Genomic DNA, 25286 nt, shown 5'->3' with positions numbered 1-25286 from the left:
CGCAAAGGCTGATCTGGCCGGGGTGGTCCATGCCTTGGTCACCTCTAGACTGGACTACTGTAATGCACTCTACGTGGGGCTGCCCTTGAAAACGGCTCAGAAATTTCAACTGGTCCAATGGGCGGCGGCCAGGATGTTAACTGGTGCTCCTTACAGAGAGAGGTCAACCCTCCTGTTCAAGGAGCTCCGTTGGCTGCTGTTTATTTTCCGAACCCAATTCAAGGTGCAGGTGCTTACCTACAAAGCCCTAAACGGTTTGGGACTAGCCTACCTGCGTGACTGCATCTCCGTTTATGAACCCACACGTTCTCTTCGCTCATCTGGAGAGACCCTGCTCGCGATTCCACCTGCATCGCAGGCGTGTTTGGTAGGGACGCGGGGCAGCGCCTTTTCTGTGGTAGCCCCCCGACTTTGGAACACCCTCCCCAAAGACATCAGACAAGCCCCTACGTTGGCAGTCTTTAGGAAGAGCTTGAAGACCTGGCTGTTCCATTGTGCCTTTCCAGAATAGGAAAACTCTAGCAATATGTCCCAGAAGCACTTCATCATAGTTTTAAGATTGACTGCACACTGCACTTACCCAAAATCCGACATTCCGCCTGTCACACCCAGCACTTTTTTAATATGTACCCATCACATTTGGCCCGGCCTAGTTTTATTGTGTTATGGTGTATTGTTTTTGTTGTTTTATTATTGCTTTAATGGTTTGATTTGCTTTAAGTTGTGTATTTGTTATGCTGTTGTTTTATTGAGGCCTTGGCCTATGTAAGCCACATCGAGTCCTTCGGGAGATGCTAGTAAGGTACAAATAAAGATAATAATAATAATAATAATAATAATAATAATAATAATAAATAGACTCCATTGGAAAAAAAATTGAAACAACTTCCATTGAGAAAAAAAGTGGAATGGATTCCATTGAAACAAAAACTGGAATGGACTCTATTGAAAAAAAGTAAAATGGATTGGACTCCATTTAAAGGAATACTTTGAATGGACTCAATAGAAACAATACCCGGAATGGACTCTATTGGCCAAACCCAGATTCCATTGAAGGGAAAACCCGGGCCTGAGTCCCCCTCGAAGGGAGAAGTGTGTGTGTATTGTTTATTTGTTTATTGATGGTGTTGTCTATTTATATTTCCTCCCTAGATGCACCCGCTGGGACTGTGCAATGGGAACGAGGAGGAGGAACTGTACGACTACGGCTGGGTCGGGGTCGTCAAGCTGGAGCAGCCCCACCTCGAGCCCAAGCCCTGCCTCTCTGTCCTTGGGAAGGTCAGTCCGGGACAGCCACCTTGGGCCTCTTAATCAGAGGGAAACTGTAGGGGACGGCAGCCATCTAGGGTCTCTTCCATAGCCTCCAGTGGGGTATGAGATGAAGGGGCGGCCCTGTTGGAGTATGAGGAAGAGGGGAAAGCCATTTTGGGTCTCTTCTATAGAGTCCAATGGAGTGTCAAGGGGTGGTGGCCATCTTGAATCTCTTACATAGACTCCAATGGAGTCTAAGGTGAGAAGGTGGCCATTTTAGTATTCTGTACTAGTATGAGGCAGCAATTTTTGAATCACTTCTATAGAGTCCGTTGGAATCTGAAGGGCTGGTGTCCATTTTAGATCTATATAAGAATGTAAGCCGAACGGGGCAGCCATTTTGGATTTCTTTCTGAAGGAAGAGAATGGGGAGATGTGACTCTTTTGAATTTCTTTTATAGACTCCATTGGAGTGTGAGGTGGAGGCAGCCATTTTGGTTCCGTGTCATAAGAGTCTATTGGAGTCTGAAGGGATGGTGACCATTTTGAATCTCAGAATATGAGGCAAGGGGGGTGGACATTTCGCATATCCTGAGGATAAATAATAGAGAAAGGTTGCCATTTTGGATCTCTTCCATAGAGTCCAATGGTGTCTGAAGGGATTATGGCCAACTTGGATCTCCTCCATAGAGTCTAATTGAGGCAAAAGGGGCAGTCACTTTGAATCTCTGTTCAGGGAAAATGATGTGGAATGGCAGCCATCTTGGATCTTTTCTATAGAGTCCATTGGAGTGTGAAGGGCATTTTGGATCTCCATAAGAGTGTGAGGCAAAGGAGGCAGCCATTTTGGATCTCTATAGAAGAGTCCATTAGAGTGTGAAGGGACAGTGGTCATTTTGAATCTCTTCTATAAGCGTGAGGCCCAGGGGGCTGCCATTTTGAAACTCTTCTATAGACTCCATTGGAGTGTGGAAAATGGAGGTGGCCATTTCGGATCGCTGTCCAAGATGTCTGCCCTTAATGGATTCCTGTTGTTTTATTTCCTCCCTTACTGCAGGCCAAGCGTGCAGTGCAGCGGGGGGCCACGGCAGTCATCTTCGACGTCTCTGAGAACCCAGAGGCCATTGACCAGGTGAGGCAGGAATTGTATCTCTAGTCAGATGGCCATCTTTGTTGTTGTCCTTTTTCCATGGCAGCCATCTTTGTCATTGTTGTCCTTCTGTTTCCAGTTGAATGACGGGCTGGAGGACCCACTGAAGCGACCGGTGGTGTACGTCAAGGGGGCTGACGCCGCACGGCTCATGAACATTGTTAATAAGCAGAAGGTGGCTCGGGCCCGCATCCAGCACCGAAGCCCCCCGGTAAGACAGAAAGGATATAGAGATATAGAGAGATATATTGATAGATATGGGTATAGATGCATAGATGCATAGGTGACGGGTCTTCCTCCTCATCTCCTTCATCAGCCGACAGAATACTTCGACATGGGCCTCTTCCTGGCCTTCTTCCTGGTCGTCTCCCTCGTCTGCCTTGTCCTCCTCGTCAAGATCAAGCTCAAACAGAGGCGGAGCCAGGTATAATGAGGGGGTGGGGCCTCAGGTGGTCACAGTGACCGATATGGGAGGGATCCAAAATGGCAACCTTTCTCCATTGTTTCTCCCCCAGGAAAGGGATCCAAAATGGCTGCCGTTACACATTAATCTCCCTCTAAACAAAGATCCAAAATGGCTGCTGTTACCCATTAATTTACTTTGAAACAAAAAATTCAAAGTGGTTGCCGTTCTCTATAGTTTTTCCTCAGAGAAGGGATTCAAAATGGCTGTCATTCCCTGTTAATTTCCCTCAAAATGATTCAAAATGGTCACTGTTTCCCCTCAGAAAAGGCATCTAAAATGACTTCCTTTCCCCAGTTTCCCTCAGGAAAGGGATCCAAAACAGCTGCTTTCCCCCACTGTTTTGTCCTCAAAAAAGTGATCCAAAATGGCTCTTTCCAATAGACAGGAAACTTTCTCCAGTATTATTATTATTACTATTATTTTTTATGGTTTCTCCATTAATTGCCCTCAAAAAGGGGATACATTAATTTCCCCGCAAAACAAAGATTCAAAAAGGTCACCTTTCTCCATTGTTTTCCCCATAGAAAAGAGATCCAAAATGGCTGCCATTCCCCAATAAAAAAGAGAGTGAGGCCTACACCTGGAGAGAAGCCTTTCTCCATTATTTTCCCTCAGATAAGGAATCTAAAATGCCTGTCTCACACACAGAACTCCATGAACCGCCTTGCCGTGCAGGCCTTGGAGAAGATGGAGACCCACAAGTTCAAGGCCAAGGGGAAGGCAGCCGCATCCACCAACAATGAAGGCTCCAGCGGCCATATTGGAAGTGGAGGAGGAGAGGCCCTCAGCAGCAGCGCCACTTCTGACTGTGCCATCTGCCTGGAGAAGTACCTGGATGGAGAGGTGAGACCAATCCAAAATGGCTGGCTCTCAATGTACCCCTTTCCCAATATTCAATATGGCCTCCCTCTCAATGTATCCCTCCTCCTACCAATATTCAAGAAGGTTGACTTTTTAATGTATCTTTTTCCAATATCCAAGATTGCTGCCCTCTCCATCTATCCTTCATTCTATCGATATTCAAGATGGCTGACTTATTAATATATTCCTCCTTTTCCCAATATACAAATTTGCCAACTTCCTTACGAATCCCTCTCCCAATATCAGAGATGGCTGCCCTCTCAATGTATCTCTTTTCCAATATCTAAGATGGCCACCCTTTCCTAATATCCAGGATGGCCAACTTCTTAACGAATCCCTCTCCCAGTATCCAAGATGGCCAACTTATTAATGTATCTCTCCATCTCCCAGTATCCAAGATGGCCGCCACCCTCTCAATGTATTCTTCCTTCTCCCAATATCCAAGATGGCTAACTTATTAATGTATCTCTCCATCTTCCAATATCCAAGATGGCCGTCCTCTCAATGTAACCTTCATTTCATCAATATTCAAGATGGTCAACATATTAATGTATCTTCCCAATATCCAAGATGGCTTCCCTCTCAATGTATTCTTCCTTCTATCATTATTCAAGATGGTTGCCCTCTCAATATTTCCTCTCCTAGTATCCATGATGGCTACTTCTCAATGTATCCCTCTCTCAATATCCAAGATGACCACCACTGTGTTTGTCTTTCTCCCAATATCCAAGATTGCCACTTTATTAATTAATCCCTCTCAGTATCTAAGATGGCCATCCTCAATGTATCCTTCATTCTACCAATATCCAAGATGAATGACTAATTAATATCTTAATATCCAAGATGGCAGACTTCTTAATGTATTTTTCCCCAATATTCAAGATGGCCAACTTGTTAATGAATATCCATTTCCCAATATCCAAGATGGCCACCCTCTCAATGTGTCCCTCCCTCTCCTAATATCCAAGATAGCCGACATTAATCTATCCTTTCCTCTCCCAATATCCAATATGGCTGACTTATTAAAGTATCTCTCTATCAGTATCCAAGATAGTTGCCCTCAATGTATCTCCCCCATTGTCCAAGATGGCCGCTTTCTCGGTGTGTTCCTCCCTTTCCTAATATCCAAGATGGCTGATTTATTAAAGTATCAGTATCCAAGATGGTTGCTCTCAATGTATCTCCCCCATTATCCAAGATGGCCACCTTCTCAGTGTGTTCCTCCCTTTCCTCATATCGAAGATGGTCATCTTCTAAACGAATCCCTCTCTCAATATCCAAGATGGCCTCTTCCTCCCTCCCTCCTGCCAGTCCCCAAGATTGCTTCCTCCTTAAATGCACAGTCTCACTTTTCTTCTCTCTTCTTAGGAGCTGCGCGTGATCCCGTGTGCGCACCGCTTCCATCGGAAGTGCGTGGACCCCTGGCTCCTGCAGCACCACACCTGCCCACACTGCCGCCACAACATCATCGGTGAGATATATATATCTCCTTTCCTCCTTTCTATCCTTCCTTCCCTTCCTTCTTTCCTACTTTTTTTCACTTTTCTTCCTTCCCTTCTTCCTCCCTTCTATTTTTATGCTCTTCACTTCCATCATTTCTCACTTTTCTTCCTTTTTTCTCTGTCTTCCTTCCCTCCTACTTCCTTCCTTTCCTCTATTCCTCCCTCCCTCGCTCATCTTGTCTTTGTTCCCTTCCTTTCATTCTATTTCTTCTTCCTTTCCCTTAGGTGCCTCTACTTTCCTTCCATACTTCCCTCCCCTTCCTCTGTGTCCCTCCCTTCTTTTCCTCCCTTCCTCACTCCCTAGCTTCCTTTCTCCACCTTCCTACCCTCTGCTTCTCCTCCTTCCCTCCTTTCCTGCCTTCTTTTCTTTATTTCCTTCCCTCTCCTTTCCTTCTATACTTCCTTTCCTTCTCCCTCGCTTTGCTTTGCTTGGCTTTCCTTCTCCCTCGCTTTCCTTTGCTCTCATTTCCTTCCATACTTCTCTTTGCTTTTTCCTCCCTCCCACCCTCCTTTCATTGCCTTCCTTCTATTCCTCCCTCCCTCCTATACTCTGTGCTTCCTCTCCCTCCCTCTCGCTTCCCTCTCTTCCTTCTATTCCTCCCTTTCACCACCTTCCCCCCTCCCTTCCTTTCTTCTGTCACTTTCTTACTTCTCCTTTCCTTCTATACATCCTTTCCTCTCTCCCCATATCTATTCCTCCATTCCTCCCTTTTTCCCATCCTTCTTCACCTTTCCTTCTCTCTCCTTCTTTTCCTTCTATTCCTCCTTCCCTCCCTTGCTCATCTTCCTTCCCCTTCTTCCACTTCCTTCGTTTCTTCCCTCCTTCCCTCGCTCCACCTTCCTTCCTTTCTTCTATTTCTCCTTTTCTCTCCCCCGTTCTTCCTTCCATCATTTTCTTCCCTTTGTTTGCCACTCCCTTCTTCCCTTTTTTCCTTCCTTCTTGCCTTCATTCCCTTTGCATTCTTCCTTCTCTCTCCCTAAATCCCTTTCCTCGCTTCCTTTCTTTTCCTTCCACACTTCCTATTCTTCCTTCTCCCTCCCTTCTATCCTTCCCTTTGCTTCTTCTGTTTCTTCTATTTCTCCTTCCCTCTCCTTCCATACTTCCCTTTCTTTCCTTCTCTCCCTCTGTTCCTTCCTTCCTTCCTTTTTTCCTTCTGTTCCTTCCTTCTGTTCCTTCTATTCCTCCTTCCTCTCTCTCCATACTTCCCTTCCCTTCCTTCTTCTCTTCCTCCCTTCTTTCTCCTCGGCTGACTCTGCTTCCACTTCCTACTTTGCAGAGCCGAAGAAGGGCTCGGCGGGCGCTCCCTGTGAGGATCCTTCTCTCCTCCACCATGCTCCTCCTCCTGCCCATCACCATCATCACCCACTTCCTCTCCCTCCACTTCCTGTCCGTGGACAACAACGGCATCATCACCATCCAGCTCCTCCCGCCACTGCTCCTTCCGGGATGCTGCTGCACTTGCCCCACTTTCCAATGCAGACGACCATGGACCCCCAAGGGGGGGCCCCCGTCACCTTCCTTCATTTCGCACAACAACAGCAACAACAACAGTATCCCCTCCCCTTCAGGAGGCAGGACAATATGGCTGCCTTCCCTTCCTCCTCGGCCTCGCCCACTTCCTGCTTCTCCCAGTACGAGGCCCTTTTCCAGCACTACTACTTCCAGCAGCAGCCTTATTTCGCCTTCGTGCCCCGCTTCGACCCTACTTCTTGTTTCCGAGGCTACTTCCCGGAAGCATCAGTGGGACCTGGAAGTGATACATCAGAAGCCAGCAACCGGGGTGTCTTCGGGAGCAGCTCCACCTTCCGCAGCTCCCTCAGCAGCGATTACGACCCTTTCGTCTACCGCAGCCAGGAAGCCCCACCCCCTACTTCCTCTTCCGGAGACCATCTTTCCCATTGCAGCCTGGAAATGAACTACAGCAGCTCCTCCTCTTCCTCTTTGGAGTGGACACCGCTTCCTCCTCCGTCGTGTGGATGTCCCACAACAATGGCCGCCCTCTACGGCTTCTATGAGGAAGAGGAAGTAGGAAGCACTTCCTCTTCTTCTCACGTACACCGGCCCTTTAAGAGGGACTGTGGCCCCCGAGGAAGGGGGGCAGGAAAGGGCCCCTGGGCCCCGAGAGACTACTTCCTTCAGCACCACCAGCGGAAGAGGAGGAGGAAGCAGGAAGAGGAAGTGGAGGAGGAAGAAGCAGAAGTCAATGGCAGGAGGAACTTCCCAGAAGCCGGAAGAGGAGGAGGAAGCAGCAGCAAAGGGGCAGGTGAGAGAGATCAATGGAAGGAAGGAGGACATAGAGGGAAGGATATAGAGGAAAGACTGAAAGGATAGGGAAGGAAATAAGGGAAGGATGGAGGAAATAAAGAAGGCAAAAAAGGAAATGAAAGAGAAGGAAGACAGGAGGAGGGAAGAAATAGAGGGAAGGGGGAAGGATATAGAAGAAAGATAGGAAGGAAGGGAGTAAAGAGCATGCTGAATCCCACAAACGACAGAATTGGGGCAAATTTCCCACACAGAACCCCCCATGACCAACAGATAATACTTAAGGCCATCCAGTCCAACTCTCTTCACCAGAAAATCACCAGAAAATCAGAGCCCTCCTGACAAAGAACCATCCAGTCATAAATATAGATAGATAGATATGATTCACACACAGAGAGAGATTTGAAAGGGACCCTTAAAGAAGGACAATGATATGTTGCATGTTCCAGATTAGGCAAACCAGACACTCTCCACATCAACACTAACAAAGAAAAAGCAAGAAATACTGTTTACCCACAAGCATAAAGAAATTACATAGATTAGAAACCAACATTTCTCATTACTTTATTTTCCAGATCAACAGACTGGGCCACAGCAACGCATGGCAGGGGACAGCTAGTGCATTATATAGCACTATATATAATAGTAATATATAAAGTATTGTAATTATATATATCTATATACACACACACACACACACACACACACTAGCTGTGCCCTGCCACACGTTGCTGTGGCCCAGTCTGTTGTTCTGGAAAATAAGTAATGAGAACACTCTCCACATCAACACTGACAAAGAACCAACAAGAAGTACTGTTTACCCAGAAGCATAAAGAAATTACATGTATTAGAAGCCAACACTTTCTTATTATTTTCCAGATCACCAGACTGGGCCACAGCAACGCGTGGCAGGGGACAGCTAGTATATTATATAAATGATATGTAATTCTAATATAATATATAAAATTAATATATAAATATATAAATAATATAATAAAATACTAATGCCTGTCTTCCTCTTACTGTCTACATAATAATATAATAACAATATTTATAATATAATTACATAAATACTCTCTTTTTCTACACATACTATGGAAAAGCTAAGTGCTAAAATCAAGCTCACAACACTAAAATGTTGGAGACAAGTGATTTATTCCTTCTTTCCACAATCCTAAAAAGACAGTTCTAAAGTTTTCCCACTCTAACCTGTATACATCCGCCCCAACTCCCATCCACCCTCTAGTTGCTAAACACTGTGCCCACAGTCTGTCAACTGCATTCAATTTCCCTCACAAATCAGATGCCTTATCTACACTACCTTGTGTAACTGTACCCAGCCTCCCCCCTCCACCTCCGTTATGGCAGGAACTGAAGCAGCCAGTCCTAGGCTTATTTTATTTATTGTGTCATCAGCAAACATTTCTAACAGAACAAAACAAACAAACATTTAAAAAAAAACACAAATTTTGCAAACTTGGTAGTTGATTAAATGTCCTTTGACCAGTATCTGGCCACTTGGAGCGCCCCAGGTGTTGCCGGAAGAAGGTCCTCCATTGTGCATGTGGCAGGGCTCAGGTTGCATTGCAGCAGGTGGTCTGTGGTTTGCTCTTCTCCACACTCACATGTCATGGATTCAACTTTGTAGACCCATTTCTTGAGGTTGGCTCTGCATCTCGTGGTGCCAGAGCGCAGTCTGTTCAGCGCCTTCCAAGTCGCCCAGTCTTCTGTGTGCCCAGGGGGGAGGCTCTCATTTGGTATCAGCCATTGGTTGAGGTTCTGGGTTTGAGCCTGCCACTTTTGAACTCTAGCTTGCTGAGGTGTTCCAGCGAGTGTCTCTGTAGATCTAAGAAAACTATTTCTTGATTTAAGTCGTTGACGTGCTGGCTGATACCCAAACAGGGGATGGGCCGGAGATGTCACTGCCTTGGTCCTTTCACTATTGGCTGCTACTTCCCGGCGGATGTCAGGTGGTGCAATACCGGCTAAGCAGTGTAATTTCTCCAGTGGTGTAGGGCGCAGACACCCTGTGATAATGTGGCATGTCTCATTAACAGCCACATCCACTGTTTTAGTGTGGTGAGATGTGTTCCACACTGGGCATGCGTACTCAGCAGCAGAGTAGCATAGCGCAAGGGCAGATGTCTTCACTGTGTCTGGTTGTGATCCCCAGGTTGTGCCAGTCAGCTTTCGTATGATATTGTTTCTAGCGCCCACTTTTTGCTTGATGTTCAGGCAGTGCTTCTTGTAGGTCAGAGCACGGTCCAGAGTGACTCCCAGGTATTTGAGTGTGCTGCAATGCTCCAGTGGGATTCCTTCCTAGGTGATCCTCAGAGCTCGGGATGCTTGTCTGTTCTTAAGGTGGAAAGCACATGTCTGTGTTTTAGTTGGATTAGGGATCAGCTGGTTTTCCCTGTAATAGGCAGTAAGAGCACCTAAAGCTTCAGAGAGCTTCTGTTCAACCTTCTCAAAGCTCCCTGCTTGAGCGGTAATCGCACGATCATCAGCATAGATGAAACTCTCTGTCCCTTCTGGCAGTGGCTGGTCATTTGTGTAGATGTTGAACATGGATGGAGCAAGCACGCTCCCCTGAGGCAGGCCGTTCTTCTGTTTCCGCCATCTGCTTCTCTGGCCCTGAAACTCAACAAAAAAGCTCCTGTTTTGTAGCAGATTTCCTATGAGGTGGGTGAGATGGTAGTCCTTTGTGATATTATACATTTTTCTCAGGAGGAGGCGGTGGTTCACAGTATCATAAGCTGCGGACAGGTCTATGAGGACAGCTCCTGTGATCTGCTGCCTTTCAAAGTCATCTTCTATGTGCTGAGTCAGGTTCAGCACTTGCGATGTGCAGCTTTTGCCTTTCCTAAAGCCAGTCCTAGGCTGATACGGTGAAACTGACATCACTCCCCTGGAGTTTGGCCCCCTGGAGAAATAAGGAAGTGGGAGCAAAAGAGCAGAAATGTTAAGGTCCCGGGCCCGGCTTAAGTTTCTTTAAGCAAGCGGGGGGCGGAGGGGGGGGGACATATTCAGCAGCCACCCATTCAGGATGTAAAGTCTGACTTCCATTAGTATAAATGTCCCCTAGAACGTTTAGAGCAAGGCTCCTCAAACTTTTTAAACAGAGGGCCAGGTCACAGTCCCTCAAACTGTTGGAGGGCCGGATTATAGTTTGAATGAATTCCTATGCACACTGCACGTATCTTATTTGTAGTGCAAAATAAAAACACTTTAAAACAATACAATTATTAAAATGAAGAACAATTTTAACAAATATAAACTTACTAGCGGTCCCTTGCCACGCGTTGCTGTGGCCCAGTCTGGTGATCTGGAAAATAATGAGAAAGTGTTGGTTTCTAATATATGTAATGTCTTTCTGCTTGTGGGTAAACAGTATTTCTTGCTGTTTCTTTGCCAGTGTTGATGTGGAGATTGTCTGGTTTGCCTCCTCTGGAACATGCAACATATAATTGTCCTTCTTTAGGGGTCCCTTTCAAATCTTTGATACTGCACCTGTCATATACATATATGTGTGTGTGTGAATGGCTGGATGGCCCTTTGTCAGGAGGGCTTTGATTATGTTTTCTTGCCCTGGTGAAAGTTGGACTGGATGGACTCAAGGCAGCATTTCTGAACCTGGAAAGTCAAGACCCGGGGGGGGGGGTCACCGGGGGGATCAGAAGGGCCCAATTCCATCGTTGGTGGGGTTTGGAATGCTCTTTTATTTTTTTAAAATAGATTTTTTACTGTTTTCTTCATGTTTACATAAAAGGAATAGGAACAGGGGATTGGTAGGGTAAAAAGGGAAGTGAGGGGGGTGAGGGTAACTTGGGAAGGGAGGGGGGAAATTGCTGGGATGGGGTTGGGTTCAGTAGGATACTTCCAGGACCACCCAGGGTTTCTCGATTAGTTATATATTTTATATATGTTTGTAGATGTGTATACATACACACATACACATATTTATCTATCTGTGTATATACACACGCAAACACACATATTTATGTCCTTGCTTGGTTCAGTTGTCAACTTCTTGTTTACACATTCCTTGGATTTCAGTTACAGGTCCATAATATACATCTCTTTGTTTTCTTCTTTAATAAATTCCAGAACTATTTTCCAGTCAGTTCTTTGGGGTTTTGTATAGTTCTGTGAGATTCTTTGTGTCAATATGTCCATATTTATTATGTCAATTATTTTTGCTATCCATTGCTCCATTGTGGGGGTTTCTTTGGTTTTCCATACTTTTGCTAGAGTCATCCTTGCAGCTAATATTAGGTAGAAGAATATCTTATCCTCATTCTTTTCTATGGAACGCTCTTTTATTGTAGGTGAACTATACATCCTAGTAACTACAACTCTTAAATGTCAAGGTCTATTTCCCCCCAAACTCCTTCTGTGTTCACGTTTGGGTATATTGAGTATTCCTGTCAAGTTTGTTCCTGATCCATCATTGTTTGAGTCCACAGTGTTCTCTGTATGGAGGTGAACTACAATTCCAAAACTCAAGGTCAATGCCCACCAAATCCTTTCAGTATTTTCTGTTGGTCAGGGGAGTCCAGTGTGCCAGGTTTGGTTCAATTCCATTGTTGGTGGAGTTCAGAATGTTCCTTAATTACACTGTTCAACGGAGAAAAAGTTGCGGGTCTGAAAATAGTTGTTCTTTTATGATTTTGGGGTGCTGAAAACGAAAATGACATTTAAAAATGTATATTGGCTCTAGTTTTTATGATATAAGCAATCATGTGATCACGTATGGTTGAAAAAAATGCATGTTGCGACTTACACTATGGAAGATTCTAGAATATTCTAGAAAGTTTGATGATGCAGTATTAGTGCCGTGTGCAAAAGCCGGAAAGCCCTATATAAGGCCAGACTTTTGAATGGTGAGGGTCAGTCAGTTGAAGACTGAGACAGTATCGTTAAGCATCGTTTTACATTTTTTTTTTTACTGTAGTTATGCCTCGCACGTGTGTAAATAAAGCACTATGGAAAAAAGATACCAAGGCCAATGGACTCCGTCAATGCTGTCAGACTCCTGCTGGAGCATTGTAAGAGACAATCCTTTCCTTGAAGACAAAAGAAAAGTCAAGAGAAGAAAACAGGATATAAACTAAAGTCATGATTAAAGCAACATTTAAACTTTCAGACTTTTCAACTGCATTAGGCCTACTAATATAGTTTCTTGCTGCACAAACATAAACAATAGACTAATTCAATAAATATTTCTCATGTATAAACTATTGGCAATATAATTTGACTAAAATTTAGTAAATAATCACGGTTTATATACATGCAGTAAGGTTAGGCGCATTATCATAATATTAACGAATTACCTATTGTGGAGAAAATTGAAATAGCTGTTGCATAAAAACCAGAGCCAATTAACACATTTAATTATTATATTTGAATTCAGCATGTTAAATTTATTAAGAAACGGCACATTTCGTTTCCACAACTGAGAAAAACTGAAAATTCGTTATAGGTGAACTATAAATCCCAAGAATTACAACTCCCAAATGACAAAATCACAATTTCTTGAGTGATTGTCACTCCTTGTGTTGTGAGACATTGTGTTGCCAAATTTGGTTTGATTTCGTTCATTGGTTCTTTTGTTTTTAAGGTACTCATTAATGTACAGAGCATTTATATATATATATATAGAGAGAGAGAGAGAGAGAGAGAGAGATTATGTCTTAGTATATGATACTACATTTCTATTATAATTGTATTATACTGTATTATAACACTTTTCATATATATTATATTAATATATTATTGTATTATATTATATGTTAGTATATGAGACTACATGTCTTTTATAGTTATTAATATAGGTTATACTATAATGCATTCTTCTTGTGATCTGTCTTCGCAGGTCTCTCCTCTCAGTCGGGAGAGTAGGCCTCGATGGGGAGCTGCTTCCTGTTGCTGTGGTGATGGATGACCCCAGAGTTTGACCCTTCCGCCAAAATGGCTGACGCCCTCAATAACATTTTCAGCACCTTGACACGGAGTCCAAAGGGGCGGGGCCTGAATATTAAAAGGGGGCGGGGCTTCAGTACAAGAAGAGAGTGAGATAAGTGCCTTGTCGCTGGGCCTCTAAAAGAGGGCGGGACTACACTTCCCAGAAGCCTCTGCTGCAGAACCCAATGAGGAGGCATGCTGGGAAACAGTCTTTTAACAGCAACTACTCCTAGCCAGGTTTTGAGGCCTAGTCTGTTTTTTCCCCCTTCTCCTCAAAAGAAAGATGTTTCCTATGGAAACAAAACAAACCCCCCCAAAATTAAAAATAAATATTATAAATAAAAAATAACAAAAAGGCCTTTTATCGATGAGATTGCAAGGCACTATTTTTAATTGAAAATAGTTTTTTTAATTCTTATTAGCACTTAATTACATTATTATTATTATTATTAAATGTTTCTTATGGCTAGGAGACAACAACCAACCCACCCCTTTTGTTGTTGTTATTTTTAAAATAATGTGTACATTTATTTGTATATTATTATTATTATTAATAATGGGGCACATTTCATTTATGATGATAATGGGGATTTTAAAAAAAGAAAAAGAAAGATGTTCTGGGAAAATATATATATTTATTTACTAATATATTTATCTTTTTAAGCAATTTTTCCTCTTTTTTGAGTGTGTTTTGTTTTTAATGTCTGGAATAAAATAAATAATAATAATAAAATAATAATATTTGAAAGAATTATCAAGATAGTTTTTAATTTTGATACTTGAAAAATTATGAGTTTTTTTAATTTTAAGTTTTATCAGGTTTTATTTTTACTTAAGTATTTTATTTTATTTGTATTAGGTTTTATTTTATTGATTATTTTTTTAATTTACATTTTAGTTTTATTAGGATTTATTTTTATATTTATTAGTTTCATTTTAAATTTAAATTTTATTTTTATTGGGTTGTATTTTAATTTTTTATTTATAATTTTTGTTTTTTTAATTTTATTAGGTTTTATTGTAATTTTATTATTTATTATTTTTATTCCCACTAGGTTTTTAATTTTTTTATTTTATTAGGTTTTATTGTAATTTTATTATTTATTATTTTTATTACCACTAGGTTTTTAAATTTTTAATTTTATTAGGTTTTATTGTAATTTTATTATTTATTATTTTTATTACTACTAGGTTTTTAAATTTTTAATTTTATTAGGTTTTATTGTATTTTTATTTTTATTACATTTTATTTATATTTTATTTATTTCTTTATTTCACATATTTGTATCCCGTGTTTTTTACCCGCAAGGGGGGACTCAGGGCGGCTTCACAACAGGCAACCGTTCAATGCTGACACACACATTTATAAATAACAATTACAGTTATAACATGAGTTAAAACATCAGTTATTAACAGATTCATTTATTTTTTATTTTTTAAAATATTTTTTATTATTTTGACATTATGGGGAAAACAACAACAACAACAACAAACAGAAAAGGCAAAAAAAATCCACTTTATGTGTACATGGAAAGTGGGAGAACATTGGGTTTCCAGAAAAGTGGGGAAAAAGTGAAAGAGTGAATTGAAAAAAAGAAAAAAACCAGAAAAAATACACACACTGATTTATGTCAATTGACTTCCATCCTGTGCTTTCGCTCATGCCCTTTATGAAATTATTTACATTTATGCCAATAGTTTGGCTTTCATCTATGTACTTTCTATAAATTCGTGTCCTATGTAATAATAGACAAGAAAGGGAAAAGTACCAGAAAAAAATAAAGTAATAGCACACACTATATCCCTTTTTATAAAGGAAGATAAAGGAACCCTTCAGAAATGGGGCTACAAAGTGGAATCCTTGATATGCAAATGTGGAGAAGAGCAAACCACTGACCACCTGCTGCAATGCAACCTGAGCCCTGCCACATACACAATGGAGGACCTTCTTGCAGCAACACCAGAGGCACTCCAAGTGGCCAGATACTGGTCAAAGGACATTTAATCAACTACCAAACTCACAAATTTTGTATTTTGTTTGTTTGCTTGCTTTGTTCTGTTAGAAATATCATATAATTGACTGGTTGCCCTGACACGACAAATAAATCCTTGTTGCTACGAGCAACGAGTGGTGCAGGCTGCCACAGAGCACGGTCGGCCATGTTTGTCAAAGCCATAGCCCAAGTACCTGCGCACCCCGTTTTCCAGCGGCCCCACAGATGATGAGTAGCGATCATCTCATCCAGGTGCAAGCACAGCGCAATCAGTCTGTCCAGGGAAATCGGGGGTTCCTTTTTTTATATATAATATTTTTTATTTTATCATGGTTTAATACATTTATTATACATTGTTTGTTTTACAGCAAATACATATTATTCAATACAACCTACCATACTTTTGGCATCTAGTGTTATTTTTCTGCTTATACATATCTATTCCTCACCGCTGTGCTCCCCTCCCCCCTCCCAAGCCACAGCTTTTACATATCTGTCCAAAATTTCAATTCTTGTGGAGGTAACTTTCCTTCTTTATTTTTAAATCCTTTTTCAATAAATTTCTCCATACATCATCTAAATCACTTTGTTTCCATATACCTCTTTTAACTTTTAATATACATGTCGGCTTATCGTTTATTGCCAGTTTCCATACTTCCTTGTACCACTCCTCTATTTGTATATTTATTTCTTTTTTTCCAGTTCCTTGCTATAAGCAGTCTTGCTATTGTTAATAAATTTGTTATCGCTTCTTGCAGTTTCTCAAATCGCTCCTGACATGACAAAAAAATGTGTTTGTGAGATTAACATAATTCAAAACACTACAAATAGACACCAAATTTAGACACAATACATCTATCAGGCCAACGAGTGACCATCACTCATAAATCACTGAAAAACACAGCGGAAGGGACCTAAAAAGCCAAAAAAGCAAAAAGATGCTGCATGAGGGGAAAAACTGAGTCTTCATGGCAGGGACGATGACCACTACAAGGCTGTGCTCCTCCTCCTCTTTCCTGGGTCCAGGGGCCAAAGGTGTGTGGGGTATGATAGATCCGACACTTGGCTCCTTCTCCTTCCTCCTAGAATCATAGAGTTGGAAGAGACCTTATGGACCATCCAGTCCAACCCCATTCTGCCAAGAAGCAGGAAAACCGCAAAACATCCCCGACAGATGGCCATCCAGCCTCTGTTTAAAAGCCTCCAAAGAAGGTGGCAACTGGCTCTGAGCCTTGGGTCCATCTGCTGGTGTTGGTGGAACTCACTACCTGGTGGTGGAACTCACTACTTTGGAACTCACTACCTGGAGAGATCAGGAAAGCCCCTACACTAGAAATGATTAAAAAGAACCTTAAAACCTGGCTCTTCTGCTGCGCCTTTGGTGAGCAGGTGCACAACATGACACTATTGCTCCCCTCAACATTTCTGTCACTGAAGTACACCCCCCCCCCCCAAATGGGATGTTTAGTTCACACTCCGGGGCAGAGAGTTCCACTACTGAGCAGCTCTCACAGTCTGGAAGTTCTTCCTTATGTTCAGATGAATCTCCTTTCTTGTAGTTTGAAGCCATTGTTTCATTGCGTCCTCGTTTCCAGGGAAGCAGAAGCGTGCTCCCTCCTCCCTATGACTTTCCCTCAAATATTTATACATATTTATTCCTCTTCCTGGTACTGATGCTGCTGCTCTTGCCTACTCTGCAGCCACCATCCTGCCCAAGACTGCCTTCTTTCCCTTTCCCTGCTGCTGCCTCCTTGCTTCGCTTCTCACACTTCTCGCTGCGTCTGCAGCGAGTCTGGTCTCGCCCGAGAATGAGGAGGCAGCCAAAAATGCAGCAGTGGAAGAGGAAGAGGAGGCAGAAGCACCACCACCACCAGCAGATGCACCCCAGGCTCAGAGCCCGTTGCCAGGCAGCCGTTTCCATAGCAACTTGTCCTGATGGCTGGTGGGGATGATGGAGCTGAGCAAAGTGGAAGGGAGGCGAGTCGGGCAGGTAGCGTAGGATTTGTATATTCCCACAATTTTTCCGCAAAACAAAACACACAATAGCATACCCATACTTTCTCCTGGACTACAGCTCTCAGCATCCCCTACACCGGGCCCTTTAGGGGAGGAGGATGCTCCAAATGCACTGCTTCCAAGATGCAATCTTTCTTCTCCTTGGATTTCTTTGAGAGCAGCCCAATCTGTGTATATTTCCAATTTCCTATTTCTGGACTGCAACTCCCATCAATCCTCCAGGTAGATAAGATAGATAGATAGATAGATAGATAGGTAGGTAGATGTTTAAGGAGCTCCACTGGCTGCCGTTAATTTCCGGGTCCAATTCAAGGTGCAGGTTATCCCCTACAAAGCCCTAAACTGTTTGGGACCTGCCTACCTTTGTGAACCAACCCAGGCCCTTCGATCTTCGGGGGAGACCCTCCTTTCGCTCCTGCCAGTCTCACAAGCTCATTTTGTGGCACAAGGGAGAGCCTTCTCCTCTGTGGCTCCCCGACTTTGGAACTCACTACCTGAAGAGATCAGGAAAGCCCCTTCACTAGAAACGTTCAAAAAGAACCTTAAAACCTGGCTCTTCTGCTGCGCCTTTGGCGAGTAGGTGCACAACATGACACTATTGCTCCCCTCAATGTTTCTGTCACTGGAGGACACACACCCCCCTCCCCAAATGGGAAGTTTAGTTCACAACCCTGTGTTTCTTTATGAGCTCCTTGCAAATAACTTGCTCCTAAAACTAAAACTTCTAACCTATAAGTCATAGTATCATACCACCTTAGGATAGGAAGGGGCTCCAGGAGGCAGGGAGGAGGGAATGATGTGAGGGAGGAGGGAATGGCATTTTGGTTGTTTATTCATTCAGTCGCTTCCAACTCTTTGTGACCTCATGGACCAGCCCACGCCAGAGCTCCCTGTTGGCTGTGGCCACCCCCAGCTCCTTCAAAGCCAGTCACTTCAAGGATACCATTCGTCCATCTTGTCCTTGGTGTGCCCCTCTTCCTTTTTCATTCCATTTTCCCCAGCATCATTGTCTTCTCCAAGCTTTCCTGTCTCCTCATAATGTGGCCAAAGTACTTCATCTTTGCCTCTAATATCCTTCCCTCCAGTGAGCAGTTCAGCATTATTTCCTGGAGTATGGATGGGTTGGATCTTCCTGCGGTCAAAGGTACTCTCAGAATTTTCCTCCAACACCACAATTCAAAAGCGTACATCTTCCTTTGCTCAGCCATCAAAGTGGTATATATCTAAGGTTGTTAATGTTTCTTCCAGCCTTGAATTCCTCAAACCCCGCATATCACATGATGTGTTCTGCATACAAGGTGAATAGGTTGGGTGAGAGTACACAGCCTTGCCGTACTCCTTTCCCAATCTTGGACCAGTCTGTTGTTCCATGGTCAGTTCTTACTGTTGCTACTTGGTTGTTGAACAGATTCCTCAGGAGACAGGCAAGGTGGCTTGGTATCCCCATACCACCAACAACTTGCCACAATTTATTATGATCCACACAGTCAAAGGCTTTAGAATAGTCAATAAAACAGAAACAGATGTTTTTCTGAAACTCCCTGTCTTTTACCATTATCTAGTGAATATTGGCAATTTGGTCTCTTGTTCCTCTGCCTTTTCTAAACCCAACTCTCTCTCCATGTATTGATGGAGTCTTCCTTGCAGGATCTTGAGCATTACCTTACTGGCATGAGAAATAAGGGCCACTGTACGGAAGTTTGAGCAGTCTTTCGCATTTCCCTTTTTTGGTATGGGGATATAAGTTAATTTTTTCCAATCTGATGGCCATTCTTGTGTTTTCCATATTTGCTGGCATATAGCATACAGCACCTTGACAGCATCCTCTTTCAAGATTTTAAACAGTTCAGCTGGGATCCCGTTGTCTCCTGCTGCCTTGTTGTTAGCAATGCTTCTTAAGGCACATTCATCCTCACTCCTCAGGATGTCTGGTTCTAATTCACTCACCACACCATCAAAACTATTCTCGATATTATTATCCTTCCTATACAGATTTTCTGTATAGTCTCGCCACCTTCTCTTGATCTCTTCAGTTTCTGTTAGGCCCTTGCATTTTTGTTTTTAATCATGCCCATTTCTGCCTGAAATTTACCTCCAATGTTTCTAATTTTTTGGAAGAGGTCTCTTGTCCTCCCTATTCTGTTGTCTTCTTACACTTCCATGCATTGCTTGTTTAAAAATAGTTCCTTATCTCTTCTGACTAACCTCTAGAATTGTGCATTCAATTGGGCATATCTCCTCCTTTTGCTTTCCTTATTTCTTGGGCTACTTCCAGTGTCTCCGCAGACTTCCTGTTTTTCTTTTTCTTTGGGACGTACTTTGTTGCCACCTCCTTAATAATGTTGCAGACTTCTGTCCATAGTTCTTCTGGCACTCTACTTATTAAATCTAGTCCCTTAAGTCTATTATTTGCCTCCACTGCCAAGTTTTCCTTCACAACAAACATCCTTCCCAGCCTCACCTTCTACCTTATCTGATCCTGGAAGGGGAAAACATGAATCAAATGATAATCCCTAATCACTGATCCATCACAAGAACCAAAAAACTAGTTTCCTTGGCTTGCTGATCCCTCGGGCACAGGAAATCCAGGACAGTGGAATGTCATAATCCTCTCTGGACACCTCGTCCCTCTTCCGTCCTGCCTCCCTCTCCCTGATTTGCTAAGGAGTCGAAGCGAGGGGAGTTTTGAAACTTTCAAACCTGTATTTTGCTATAAATATGCCTCTGATCAATGTACTGGTATGCTTGCATGTGAATGATTACTGCAATTGCATCCGATCCAGCTGAATCGCTCATTAAACCTCGATGCCTCTTTCCCTTGGCAAGAGTCTCATTTCAATTATTAATATTAATAAAATTGCTGGAATCAGGCTTCTCTTGACGGCTCACCAAGGTCATGGATCTTCTTTGGTGCGGTCCTAGGGGTCTCTCTTACTGGGGAGACCCTCCTAAAGTCCGTATTGACATCAAGCCTTTAATAGAATGCCAAGTTTTTAAACTTTGTGTTTTTTTAAATACATTACAACTGTACTCTTGGTTTGCTTCTGATAGGATAAATAAATAAATAGCGGCTGAGGGGGAAAAGGAAATGTTCTGAGGTTGTTAGGAATTGTGGGAGTTGGAGTCCAAAATATCGAGAGGGAAGGAGGGCCCAAGTTGGCCCAGGGCTGGTATAGAGGGAAAGGGTACAACCTAGCACTGTGGTTCTCAACCTTCCTAATGCTGTGACCCCTTAATACAGTCCCTCATGTTGTGGTGACCCCCAACCATAATATTGTTTTCGTTGCTACTTCATAACAGTCATTTTACTACTGTTATAATGTAATGTAAATATATAATGTAAATATCTAATATGCAGGATGCATTTTCATTCACTGGACCAAACTGGGCACAAATACCCAATACACCCAAATGTGAATGCTAGTGGGGTTGGAGGCGGATTGATTTTGTAATTTGGAAGTTGTAGTTGCTGGGATTTATAGTTCACTTCTAATCAAAGAGCATTCTGAACTCCACCAGCAATGGATTTGAACCAAACTTGGCTCCCATGACTAATGGAAAACATTGGAAGGGTTTGATGGGCATTGACCTTGAGTTTGGGAGTTGTAGTTCACCTATATCCAGAGAGCAGTGTGGACTCATGCAATGGTGGATCTGGACCAAACTTGGCACGGATACTCAATATGCCCAAATGTGAACACTGCTGGAGTCTGGGGAAAATAGATCTTGACATTTGGGAGTTGTAGTTGCTGGGATTTATAGTTCATTACAATCAAAGAACATTCTGAACTCCACCAACGATAGAATTGGCTCAAACTTCCCACATGGAATCCCCATGACCATCAGAAAATACTGTGTTTTCTTATGGTCTTTGGTGACCCCTCTGACACCCCTTCGTGACCCCCTCAGGGGTCCCGACCCCCAGGTTGAGAAACACTGGCCTAGCAGATCATGCACGCCTTCAACAAAGAGTCCTTGGAGCTTTGACAAGGAAGAGAGCGGCATCCGCGACGACTAGGCCACAAAGCCTCTCCTTTCCTACGCGTCGCCATGGCGACTCCTCCACCTCTCGCGACATGCGCGAGGCCCCACCCCCTTCCCCTCCCCTCCGTCCCCCGCTTCCAATCCCGACCTTTCCTTTTCCCTCAACAGAGCCAATCCAAAGTCGCGGAGGGGAAGAAAAGGCGGGGCTGAGGAGTCAGAAGGGGAGGGAAGGGGAGAAGCCAGAAAGGGGGCGGGGCTCCGCGGCTGAGCCAATGGCGTCGCCCGCGTGCTCTGTCCGGGCCCCACCTCTCCCGGTTCGGCGAGTGCGCAGGCGCGGAAAGGGGAGGCGAGAGGGGTAAACAAGATGGCGGCGGCGTGCTAGTTGCGGCGGCAGGAAGGCAAGGGCGAGGTGGCTTTTGGGGGAAATAAAGGGGCGCCCTTTTGGGGGGAGGGGGTCTCAAGAGGGCGGGGTTGTATTTATCTGCCTAATTGGAAGGAGAGCGCGGGAGGGCCTGCTTGCCATCCTCCTTTGCGTGGATTTTGAGGAGAGCGGTGAGGAGAAAGTAGGCCTCTCCGGCCCCTCAGCCTCGAGCGAGGCTCCCCTTGGCCTCTCTGTGTGTGGTGGCCTCCAGGGGCTTCCTTTCCTTGGCGAGGAGTGAGTGGTTGTTGTCATCCAGCCCCGCTTCCTGTAGGTCTGCAGCTTGGCACTTGCTTAGAGGCACCAGAGAGGGTTTCAGGGAGCAGTTTGGGTCGTCTTGTTCTTATTTCTCAAAGGTATAAAAGGAGGCCTTTCATTGGACACCACTTTGGGGCAGAAGAAAAATAGATCCTGAAGCTTCTTAGATACAGTGTGTGCCTATACACACACACACATACACACATCCAGAAGCTTCTTATTTGTACTATCTACATATATATCCCTTCACAAAACTTGATAGAGGCTGTGGGTGCGTTTATGTTGCCATAACTAGTGGCCCACCTTCCTAAGGGAAAATTACTTCAGTTGTGTTGGATGCAAACCCGACTCTGGTTTCCTATAGCACAGCAAAGCCCTGTTCCCTTGGCTTGCTTTTCTCCCAGATTCAGGAGGGAAAGGACTGTGCCCTTCACCTTTGCTGCTGTCTGCTTCCCCTTTCAGGAACAGGTTTCCTTTCCTCTTCCGCGCCCCCTTAATACTCCCAGTTGCTCTTGGAAATCACCATGGTGTTTGGAGTGGCCTCATTCATTGTTCCCTTTTCTAAACAGATTGTTGTTGGTCCTTCCACAATTGTTGTGTCTCTGTTGTTTGCCCTCCGTTCAGTTCTGTCCTTCCCCTAATTTCTGCTGAGTGGCACAGGCCTCCTTTGGGATTTAGTCAGCTACTTGTTTTCCTCCCATAGCAGAATGTCGTTTGAGAGAAACTCCTTCCCTGAGCGGTGCCCTCGGATGTTATTGAGTTGAGGCTGTTGTTGAGTTGAGGCGTGTCGGGTGGGAATCTCTTCCTGTCGTCATTCTATCTCAAGGAAGGCCCACTCTTTTATATATTTATTTGTTGTTTTGTTTAGCTTCCCCAGGTGCCAGAGCTTTTTGCTTGCAAAGAAATCCCAAAGTGCAACAACTTCTTTTGCAATTGAAGGTAGGCGAGAAAAGATGAGAAGACAGGATCCGCGTTTGTGTTCTTCATACCTCTTGCTCCCTGACTGTTGAGTTTACCTGTCCAGGTAGAGAGTCCAGTGTTCTCCCTGTTCTTCTTGTCTCCGATTTTTGGTGTTACTTTACCTTTCCTTGCTTAGATTGGAGGGAAAGGTGAAGTGGGCCTTACTGCAAACCAGCCCCTTCTACAAAACGTCAGGGTTGATGAAGACGGTTCAGAGGCTATTTCCCTGGAGAAGTATAGTGTCTTAATCTGAGGGAATTGGTTGAGTCACTTAAGCTTGAGTTTGCTCTGGCCTTCTCCCCTTTTGCGGTGGGAGCTTAACACTGGGAGACGTGAGTACATCTTGCCTGCCTTCCTGCCTGCCTAAAAGCTTTGCCATCTGGAGCACTGGGGTGACACATCATGTGTCAGGCAGACCCCAGGCTGTTGAAGGATGCCCCTGGAAGTACTTACTACTAGGCACGGAAGGCCTCAAACCTTTGTTGCTGACCCTGTTGACATCAGCATTGACAATTCCTTTAAAGAGACTTGGTTCCAGCTACCCAACGGCTGAGAGAGAGGGCCCTTCCCAGGAGGCCATCTATACCTGTGTGGCGAAATCAGCAGAAGTAGTTGGTTTCGGTCCTTCACTTTGACAGCGGAAGCCACCATTACCTCCTGGCGATGGAATCCCCATATAGGAGCTAATTTGCTGCTTTGATTTTAAATGTGGCCAGCATTTGAATGATGACATAGGTGTCAAGCAAAGGAGGACTTCGAAAGGTGGGAAAACACTGGCCTGAAGATTTGCAGCACAAAGCAACATCTGAAAGTTAAAGCTAACTCAACGGAACAGGAGGGAAAAAAGCTTAATATTTCTTTCCTTTATCCATCTTACATGCACATGTTCTTTACAAGAGGCACTGTGGTATTGGAATAAGTTGCTGGATCTCTGCAGGACCTTGTTGGGCCATCAGAAGAATTCTCAGAGCCTCTTGTGAGTTGTATTTTTCATTTTTAAATTAAGCTGTTTGTACAATCTTCTGGACAACTTCTTACTGACTTTCCTTCGCTGAATCTGTCTCCTTCGTGTCCTATCATCCCCACCCCTCCACTCAAAAGTTGGGAATAAAAGGGAGAGACTTGGATACACCAGGAAACTGGATTTATAATTTTTTGACGCACATCTGTTTGACTAGTTTAGGGTTTTCTTTCAAAAAGAAGTCCAAGATGGATCTGGAGCCCCAGCAGTTAGGTATGTTTGTCGAAAGCGAATTGATGTCGGTGGGCATGGACACGTTTATTCATCGCATTGACTCCACGGAAGTGATCTACCAGCCCCGGCGGAAGAGAGCTAAGCTCATCGGCAAATACCTAATGGGGGATTTGCTGGGGGAAGGGTCTTATGGCAAAGTCAAGGAGATGCTGGACTCCGAAACCCTCTGCAGGAGAGCGGTCAAGATCCTGAAGAAGAAGAAACTGCGCCGGATCCCCAATGGTGAAGCCAATGTTAAAAAGTAAGTATGAGGAAGGGGAGTGGCAGCCCATGCCTACAAAGATTGGCCCACGGGATTTCCATGACTTATTGAGTAAAGCTGCTTCCTCCCTTGTGATCATGCAGATGTGTTAGAATAAGCACCCTCCAGCTGTTTGGGCCTCCAACTCCCAGGCTTCCTGGCAATTGAACAAGCTGGCAATGGGAGCTTTTGGGAGTTAGAGGCCCAAACAGCTGGAGGGCCACAAGTTGAGGATGTCCGTATTAGACTATACAGTAGTTCTCAGTAATACCAAAGTGTTAGAAGGATCCCCTGTAGCTGCAGAACTCATATCTGTGGTTTTACTTAACTACATATGAGATGAGATTGGGGGGGGGGGGTGTCCCTCTAGGAATTTGCTAGGTCCTCCTGGCTGTTCTATGGAGGGTGTTGATTGTGTATGGTAGAAGGGGATAGAGTGTACAGCTTTGCAAACTACACTTTTGGGATGGATTTTTTATTTGCCTTGTTTTGAAACAGTTGCATGTGTAAGTGAATCCAAGATGTATGGGCTCAAAGAAGATGTAGTGGGGAGTAGCCAAGGAAGGCCTGCATGCTGGACCTTCTTCACAATTTCAAGTTCAAGGTGGCCTGCATTCCCTTAACATTGAAATGGCTGCTTAGATGAGAAATTACTGGACTATTTTATGAAGCAATCAGTATCTTTTGGCCTCAACTTGCCTAT

At 43.9% G+C, this 25286-nt stretch overlaps 2 protein-coding genes across 3 annotated transcripts in view; both read left to right on the top strand.

Moving 5' to 3' along the window:
- ZNRF3 (zinc and ring finger 3) overlaps positions 1-14208 on the top strand; it is a 28304-nt gene extending 14096 nt beyond the window's left edge. Inside the window, exons 2-9 of the mRNA XM_060784806.2 lie at positions 1153-1278; positions 2309-2383; positions 2481-2612; positions 2718-2825; positions 3516-3710; positions 5097-5199; positions 6508-7494; positions 13369-14208. Coding sequence (XP_060640789.1) covers positions 1153-1278; positions 2309-2383; positions 2481-2612; positions 2718-2825; positions 3516-3710; positions 5097-5199; positions 6508-7494; positions 13369-13394 — 1752 coding nt within the window. The 3' untranslated portion in view covers positions 13395-14208. The remainder of the gene's footprint in view (positions 1-1152; positions 1279-2308; positions 2384-2480; positions 2613-2717; positions 2826-3515; positions 3711-5096; positions 5200-6507; positions 7495-13368) is intronic.
- A 7567-nt stretch (positions 14209-21775) lies between these two features.
- Positions 21776-25286, top strand: part of STK11 (serine/threonine kinase 11) — an 86878-nt gene continuing 83367 nt past the window's right edge. The window contains exons 1-2 of one of the 2 annotated variants that reach the window (XM_067473580.1): positions 21776-21849; positions 22996-24583. In XM_067473580.1, the coding sequence (XP_067329681.1) occupies positions 24297-24583 (287 nt within the window). In that variant the 5' untranslated portion in view covers positions 21776-21849; positions 22996-24296. Of the gene's footprint in view, positions 21861-22995; positions 24584-25286 lie in introns of both variants that reach the window. The other variant, XM_060784809.2, reaches the window with a different exon arrangement.

This window comes from Anolis sagrei, chromosome X (genome assembly GCF_037176765.1).
Source record: "Anolis sagrei isolate rAnoSag1 chromosome X, rAnoSag1.mat, whole genome shotgun sequence".
In the NCBI taxonomy this organism is placed as follows: Eukaryota; Metazoa; Chordata; class Lepidosauria; order Squamata; family Dactyloidae; genus Anolis; species Anolis sagrei.
This window is presented reverse-complemented; position numbering and strand designations above follow the sequence as displayed.